The sequence below is a fragment of the Pelodiscus sinensis genome, chromosome 32, assembly GCF_052426305.1.
Source record: "Pelodiscus sinensis isolate ZL-2025 chromosome 32, ASM5242630v1, whole genome shotgun sequence".
NCBI classification, from domain to species: Eukaryota; Metazoa; Chordata; order Testudines; family Trionychidae; genus Pelodiscus; species Pelodiscus sinensis.
In genome coordinates, this window is record NC_143083.1 from 12,974,028 (window position 1) to 12,982,669 (window position 8,642).

Below are 8,642 nucleotides of genomic sequence, written 5' to 3' on the forward strand. Positions count from 1 at the left end.
AGAGTATCCCTCCTCCTAATATCTGGGTGCTCTTTACAGAGTCGTCTGTTTCCCGCTGTTCCTGTGTCCTGTCAAAGCACACTGTGACACTTGCTTCTTTCTCTTTTTCTATTTTGTCAGGCGGGGCTCTAGCTTTTGTCAACCCTAGTATAACTGTGCACAAGACTTCAGCAGTAGACCGTCAACGTGAATATCTCCTGGATATGATTCCCCCACGATCCATCCCTCAGTCTGCAACATGGAAATAATGCAGTGGAATGCCCTAGAGGAAGACTTACCTGTTTCTGCCAGTCTTTTTTTTTTTTTTTTTTTTTTAATACCACAATAGAGTGGAATCTGCTTTAAACCCTGCTTGACTTGCCCGAGCTTTGTAGGAAGCAAGAAGACTGCTCCTCGTCCCATTTGAGTGCTGTTGTCCTTGCTATGGGAAAATGACACCAAGAGGGTGGAACAGACTCAGGCTCATTTGGTTATCGAATTCTTGTGATTGGCTGATGGTGAAGGCTGTCAGGAAGGGGGAGAAATTCTTACTATTTTTTTGGCTTTGTGCATTTAGGTGTTTGGGGATTGTTGGGTGGTGATTCTTTGTTTTGTTTTTGTTTTTTCTGTCACCAGCACAAAAGGAAGACTGGAAGGACTTTGGTTTATTTACGTTATGAGCAAGCTAGTCACCAAGCATACAGTGTTCACTGGCAATCAAGGATGCACTTCTTTGTAAGAAAAGTGAAATACAAACCCAGTGATTGCAGATGCGTTTAGCAGGTGGAATTCATGTTTGCTTCTCCTCTTCCCCCTACCCCAGAAAGGCAATCTACAATTTGTAATAATGAGATCATGAAGATACAGAAGCGCAAGCTCAAATTCCAGTTGGGCATGATTTGTAATGGACTGGTTGTTGTCCAAACAGGCCCAGCAGCTGGGAAGGCATTGTAGGCCTTTCTCGCTTGCATTGGATTCTGTGGTGGACACTTGATGGCCTAGACCCTAAAGTACTGAACAATCAACAGTCTCTCTAATCCAGCACAGAGCAACGGGCCCTTGCAAAAAAGTTCCCAGAGACTTTTAATGAAGTGAAACTTTTTTTGTTCTTTTGAGAAGTTGTAAGCAAACACCTAGGAGCTCCAGAAGTGTGTGTAATAAGGAAGGGTTGGGGGAGGAACAGAAGGGTGAAAGGCAGGCATCAGACAATACGTTCTTTCCTCTGTTATCCTAGTCGATGCTGTAATGGTGTGATGGATGTACAAGTGCACATTGGACATGCTTCAGGCAGTACTGCATAAACCTCATCCCTAGACTTGCACTCTTCCATGCTCTCCTCCATCAAGTTCAGTTTTGGTAGAGCTTTAGGTAACCCTGCTTTAAGGACAGGTTTCTGTGTGGCTTTAATATATTTTGGGGCTACACAGATACATTTAGCATCATCAGGTTTTGGGGGTTTTTAACTTTATATTGGTTGTAAGTGGCAGAAATACATACCTTACTACTTGCATTGCATATTGGTACTAGAACTAGTGCTGATATGAATTCTTTTCAAAATTATAAATATATATATATATAAATAAATAAATAAATAAATAGCGGAAGAAGGGGTTACTATCCAGTTTCTACATTGAATCTGGTATTTGTTTTCTTAGCAGGTTCAGTTAGATCCTTAATTTAAAACAGTTACTGTGTAGGGCGTCCCTCTTCAGATCCACTTATCACATTATGATAAGCTTATTTTAACCCCTCTTCTGTTGTGTGAATATCAATATTTAGATGCGTTTTTTAAAATAGCCAGTAGTATAGATGATCTAGTTTTGCAAAATGGTATTTTCTTTTGCTGTATAAAGCCCTAGAATTTCAGTTTGACTTTTTGTTTTGAATGTATTAAGAACTAGATGGGGATGAGAGAGGTCTTTTTTGTTTTGTTTTGTTTTGTTTTTCATTCCAAGGTGTGGGAGGGGGTTTGTGTTTTATTAGGGTGGGGGTGGAGAGAGTGCATATTATTTTGCACAGTATGAAAGTATTTCAGTTCCTTGAATTTTTGTTTCTGACAAAGACCTGTCTTACACACTCACAAATACAGTTGTCTGTTTCTACTTAATGACCTGGGCCAAAGTGCGTTTCTGAATTTTAATATCACTTCTCAAGTTAGTCTTGTCCGCAAATGGCTTTTTGGAAACCTAGGGTATGAACAACTAAAGTCAAAAAGCCTGTGCCCTTTGTAATGTGGGTCAGCTATAGTTTTCAGCCAGTGCTGTAGAAGGAGGAAGGAAGAAGCAATAAGGTTGCTTATTGAAAGCAATGTCAAAACTATTTTAGAAAGTGCCAATATTAGTATAGCAGCATTTAAAATTTGAATGTCAGTAGAAAGGATAATGGGAATTATTTTGAAGGCGAGAAGATGAATTGAAAATCACAACTTGTACATGTTGCATCTTGCAGACTTTTACCTGCTCTGTCAAATTGTATCAGCATAAGTTTGGACTTTCTCTTTCCACTTAAAAAAAAAAAAAAAAAAAAAAAAAAACATAAACTGAGGCCAGATTTTTTTAGGGACAGAGTGTAAAAAGTTTGATCAAAAACTCAGCATGGTTCTTAAAATGGTTTTGACCTTGTTTTTAATCTATTGTTCTCGGGATGTGCAGGTAATCTGAAGATATTTATTGCATATGCTGTTTCTGAAAAGTTTGGCTAAAAATGCAGCAAGAAAAGAGTCAAGTGGTGTACATGGATGGATGCCAGATGGCTACTCAGTCTGTATGTTGTATTCGGTTGACTGTGCACTCTACCTGGCCAGTTAAAACTATCTTTACAAAAGATATTTAGATTTGGAACAAATCTTTCCAGATAATTTCCATTTCTCCTCCTTACCTGCCCTTTCCCCTTCTAGCCTCTTCCTATCGTATACATAAGTCTATTGTTAAACCTATAGCATTGTGACTTAACCTTTTTAAGTTGCTTGATTGTGAAAGACGAACGTTTTAGGCAAAGAACAAACTCTTCGGTTTATTTTTACTACTGTCGTGTTTGGAATTCCTGCCAACAGAAGGGCTATTAGTTTCTCATAGAGCTGCCCAGTGCAGTGCAGGTTGCTGACTCATTCATACAGGCCTGGAAAGAGGTAATCCCCCTCCCCATCCTCTAGGTGAGGCATGATTGTTCTTAAAGCTCCCTCTCCAAGCAAGAGACAATATACAATTTGACAATATCCCATGCAAATTGATCTCCTATAGGTGGTACATACTGCATTTCACCCGGTATTCCATTCACCCAACCCTGCATTGCTTTGCTACAGATTGCCGCATGAGCTGGTTTGACATTGCTCACACGCTGCTTGCTTCCCCCCTCTCCTGGGGAGAGGGTTAGAGCAGCGTTGGTTCTTGCAAGCCATATAACTTTTTTCTTTAAGACGTTGCAACGATGAGATTTTATAATACAGTAATAATGAAAATGACTAACTATTGTACTTAGATTTTAGCAACTTGTGAAATAAACCCCTGACTTTCATTTGAACCAGTGTTGAAATTTGGGAGCTGTGTGGTTTTTTAATTTTATTTTTTTATAACCTAATTTATTATTGTTTGATTTTGGGCGTGGAATAGGTTACTGTTCTCTGTCCAGAAACGTGAAAAGTGGCCTGGTTGAACCTTTTATTTTTATAGCGTAGAAGATTTTGACAGCTTTCCAGACAAAATGTAAAGTTTGACTTGCTAACTTTTTTTGTATTTTAGGGATTCCTGTAAGTGGCATTCCAGCTGTAATACTGAGGAAGATTCTTTTTGGTTAATCTTAAATTCTGGGTAGCATTGTTTTGTTTTCTGTAGATATTTTGATCATTGTTTTAGGAACCATTCAGTTACCTCTGAATTATCAAATTAGTTACCAAATTTCACTTACTTAAAAAAAAAAAAAAAAAAAGGATTTACCAAAGTACAGCTAAAAAAAAATGAAAACGGGGGCCTCATATTTCAGAGCACAGTAGAAGGGAGACAGCTTGTACAGTGGTCTCATCAGAAACCGTATTTGGCTCATATGTCACTTTCTCCTTTTGTAAGGAGGGGACACAGTTGTCATTTTTTTTTTTTTTTAGAAAATATATAAATATATATATCTATATATAATGCAAAAAGACCTCAAGGAACCGCATTAGTGTTTGTCTGCTTAAGGCAGAGTTATGCTGTATATTGCATTTAGCGAAATAACTTGCATTGTGCTTTTTTTAAAAAAAAATTTATAATCATTAACAAAGAAACTGTAACAGAGTAACGTTACGCAAGCGCAGGGTATGTTTTTTGTCACTAGTATTTATTGTGACTCTAAATCTTTGATAATAAAACAGAAATTTAAAAAAAGTTCCCACTAAAGCCTGATAGTCAATTTCAATGGAAGAACCTGAAATCAATAACTGTATATTGTATTGTGAGGGATTTTTAGTATTTGAATGACAATAAACAAATGGACAAACTGCTTTCTGCTTTTCTCTTTTTTAAGCTTGGTCTTCAATTTGTGCTTTGTAAATTCTTGAGACAGGTTTTTCCAAGGGAAGTGTTTACACATGACTGATCAAAGTCCATAGGAGTTGTGTGTGCCTTTTGAGAGCAGACTTTGGGCTTAAATGTTTTGGAACGGTCTTGTTCATGATGCTACCTCATGCCAGTCCTCCCAGTGCATAGCACTCTTATTTGAAGTTTATAAAAATGTTTGTAGGGCTTGCTCGCATTTTTTTAACTATGTGTAGAAAATGAGGCTGGCTTTCAAAATCTTGAAGTGCACAATTGCTAAGGGTGTGCCTTGGAAGATGGTTGTTAGGAAAGACTTCTGTATTTGAGCTGGGTGTTTTATTTTTTTTTTCCTATACCCAAAAATATTACTACTGAAATGGGGAGGGAGAAAAATCCACACAGATTTCATAACAGGAAACTCAAAGCACATGTAGAAATGCAAGTTATCGAAGTTAAACACCTCTCTAGTCCACTCTGTGAATCACTGTTTTGGGTGTCTATACTACTTTTCCCTGCCTTCTCCATGCCTTGCCTGCTGAATCTTGATGAAACCAAACTGTGTGCTAAATCAATAGACAGGTGGGCTGGATAGCATTACAGCCGGGCTCATAAAAGTGGTCAGAATTTCTACTTCAACTGTCCTGTCCTCCATAAATTCCTCCCTAGCTATGCTCTTCTCTCCAGTGGCTACTGGCTCCACCCATTCTCCTTGTCCTCTTGGCTTCTAGACAGCTCTGACATTCTTGATGTTTCCAAAGACAGACAACACTAACCTACAAGTTCATTACTTCCCTTTTTAACCTCTTGGACTAGTTTAAAATTTTGTATTCACAATGGAAATTCCTGCCTACTATTTCTAGTCCTAAAACTTCTCCAATTACATGTTCATTTTAAATTTGTTTCTGAGGTTTTTAAAAATAGGAAAAATAGATAAAATGTGAAAATCCCAGTTTCCCCAGGATGGGGGAACCCTTTTAGAAGCTTGAATGAGAACTTTAACTCTAGATCTTGAACCTGATTCTTCAATCCCACTGAGCTCAATTCAGCTACAAAATGGGGTTGTGAAAGGTAGGCAAATAGCATCTTCGTTTCCCCCCCGTACCCCCCAAATTCTGGAGGTCCCTGCTGTAAATTAGTGCGATCCCAGAAGCTCACTTAATTTGCTCTCCTGCCCTGGCTCTGAGTTGTATGAGCAGCCCAGAAGAACCAGCGTACAGGGTGTTCCAGCCGCATCTCTGCTTTCTCATGTGCCCCTCCACCAGTGGTGGGAAACCTGAAGCCCATGGGCCACGTGTGGCTTGTTGGGGTTCTATGCGAGTCCCACGAGACATTTTGTTTCCTGTTGCGCACATGCAGGGTTGCCAGATTCCGCTGGCTTCTATCCACTTGCATTTTTTTCCTTCCGGTTTTACAAAAGTGACGTGCATGTGAAGCGAGGGGCGGGCTGATTGCACACAACATGTTGAGAGCCGTGAACTCCCCCTGCATCCAATCCAAGTGCTGCCACAGGTCAATCGGCACCGCCCGCACATTCTAGGCATGCTAGCACAGTGAGCAAAGCTACCCTGTCCTGGGAGACCGAGTTGGTTAGGACAATCTTGTGGCCCGCTCCCATTGGGCCGGATAACTCACTAGCCTAAGTTGCCCATCGCTTCCTGACACTTGAGGAGCATGGCACAGAGCGGATCTGTTGGGAGGGGGGGGATCCTATTTTAGAATGCCATTGGTGCTCCAAAGAGGAAGGTCCCACTGAGTCTCAGTTCTCATATACTGCAGTGAACTTCAGAACTGGGGGCGGTGGGCGGGATGGGACATGTTCCATTGGCTTATTTGGAGACGGTTGTGCTTTGAAAGTGGAGGAATAAGGCATCAAGTTCCTGATTTTATTTATTTTATTTTTTAAAGAATAAAAATAATTTAAACATTTTAAAAAAAAAAAGCTTTTGAGAAACTTCAGATCCATTCAAGCTTTTAACAGAGCTAGAAATAAAGAAAAGCCTCTAAATGCAACTCATGTATACCCCTGGAGTGGCCTTGTCTCACTTCTCATAGGCAAATTAACTTCTTTAATCCACAGGCCTTTCCCTGTCCCCTTCATACAGCCCAGAGCAGGTGCCTTTTGATCTGATACACGCTGTGATGTGCATCACTTCAGCATGCACCTAATTCTTTGAAAGAGCTGGGTTACGCTAGGCAGTATGCCTAGACCCAAATACGCCCTCTGACTACATCTGCTGCATGGCTTTTCTTACCCGGATCTTACACTAAATGCTTGTAACTCACCAGACACTTCTCAGAGGGACCGTGGGCCATTAAGCTTTTTCTCGTGAGTCTTGCCTCCGACATGCAGAGTGATTTACAAAGGCTCTGCTTTAGCAGCGTAAGATCAAATCTCTCCACGGAGACTGTGGTAGACTAGCCCACTGCGTCCAAAGGCTTGGAAAGCTTTCAGTTCTTGGAACAGGAAAAGCTCAGATCCTCTGACATGCACTTCTGGGTGTTGCTTTCTAGCCAACTCTGGATCAAGGGAAAAACAAGCAAAGCTGAGTGAGCCTCGCAACATACCATCTGCCTGAGGAAAAGCCTTGTCAGAGAGCAGATCTGCACTAAAGATTTAGCCCTGCCTAGGGCACGACCCAAACTGTGGCGATAGATGTTCTTTCCATCCCTTATGCCAGCGGTGGGGAACCTAAGACCCGGGGGCCGGATGTGGCCACTGTCTTGCCTCCATTCAGCCCCCTAGGCTCAGGACGTCCTCCTGCCTCAGCATTGGGGAGCCCGCAGGGCTTGGAGCACACAGTCTACTAGCCTGCACTCCACTAGACGCTGGTGTATAAAGGGAATGTGGGGAGCGTCTTTCTCAGTCAGTGAGCTTTGGGGGGGGGGTTGCTTGCAGTGTGACCCTTGACTGATTTTTCTGGGGGTCAATGACCCCCCTGACCTCCCCCAAAAATGGTTCCCTGCCCCAGGTGTAGCCCATGCAGTAACAAAACAGGCCCCGTCGGGTTAAAATTCCAGCTCAGGCTTGCGACCGTGCCAGAGCTGCTTGGTGGAATCCCAGTCGCATGTTTCACCCGCCTCCTTTATTCTGCTTCCTCTGGATGCAGCCGGAACAGCGAAGCAAACCCGTAAAAGGTTGATGTGGTCGGGAACCGCTGGGATTCTGGGCAAAGGCCCAGCTGACAACCCTCCGTATTGGTGTGCCTTGGACAATGGAACCCTTGCAGTCTGGTTTCACGGGACCCTTCGCGTGCGTCCTCCAAAGCATGAAGAGGGTTTAAACTTGTCAGCCCTCTCCCCTCACTTCTGGTAGCACGTTCCTTTGCTGCTGGACCATCCCAAGCTCCAGGCAGCCGCGGGAAGGCTCGCGAAAGGTGAGGGGCGTGTTGTCACCTCTGCCTTAGGAAATCTAGAAATACCAAATGCAGCTTTTTTGTGTTTGTTTTAAAACCTCCCGCAAAACACAAAGTTGATGCAGCCCAGCTGTTGTCAACTGGGATTCTGCAAGGGGCTAACCAGTACATGGAACGCTAAATTGAATTAGAATAGGGCAGGAGTGGCAATTTTGGAAGGGGGGGGTCACTTCACAAATTTTTGAAGTGGCCCGGGGCCAGCCCCAGAAGGGGCGGAGCCAGGACACTTCTGTGCTCCCCCACCCACAGACTCTGATTGGCCTGGGGGTGGGGAAGTGCATGAAGTCTTTGCCCCTGCCCAGAGAGAACCGCCAGCTGTTCTGAGCAACTAGCGGCTCACTCTAAATGCCATGCACCCCTGCCCCACTGTCCCCAAGCCCTGATTGGCCTGGAGCGGCAAGGCATCCGCAGGCTGGATCCGGCCCATGGAGGCTCTTGCCCACCCCTGCTCTAGAGCCTAAAGTGCCTCGGATCAGACTCTTTTCCACGGACCCTTGTTCTCCTCCAGGCAACTACAAAAAGTTTCTGCGTACAGGCAGTCCCCGGGTTACGTACAAGATAGGGACTGTAGGTTTGTTCTTAAGTTGAATTTGTATGTAAGTCGGAACTGGTACATGTTGTAGGGGAAACTCTAGCCAAACATTTCTCCAGAGCTCAGTTTTATTCTCCCACACCTCACTTCCCTCAGTCCTTTATTCTCAAGCAGAGGGAAGTGAGGTGTGGGAGAATAAAACATTTACAT

The 8,642-nt window shown here is 42.9% G+C and overlaps 1 protein-coding gene across 19 annotated transcripts in view; it reads left to right on the forward strand.

Annotated features, from left to right (window-relative positions):
* GATAD2A (GATA zinc finger domain containing 2A) overlaps nucleotides 1-4,453 on the forward strand; it is a 121,166-nt gene extending 116,713 nt beyond the window's left edge. For all 19 annotated transcript variants that reach the window (XM_089774987.1, XM_089774993.1, XM_089774988.1 and 16 more), the window contains one exon: nucleotides 121-4,453. In XM_089774987.1, the coding sequence (XP_089631113.1) occupies nucleotides 121-248 (128 nt within the window). In that variant the 3' untranslated portion in view covers nucleotides 249-4,453. The remainder of the gene's footprint in view (nucleotides 1-120) is intronic.
* The last annotated feature ends 4,189 nt before the right edge of the window (nucleotides 4,454-8,642 follow it).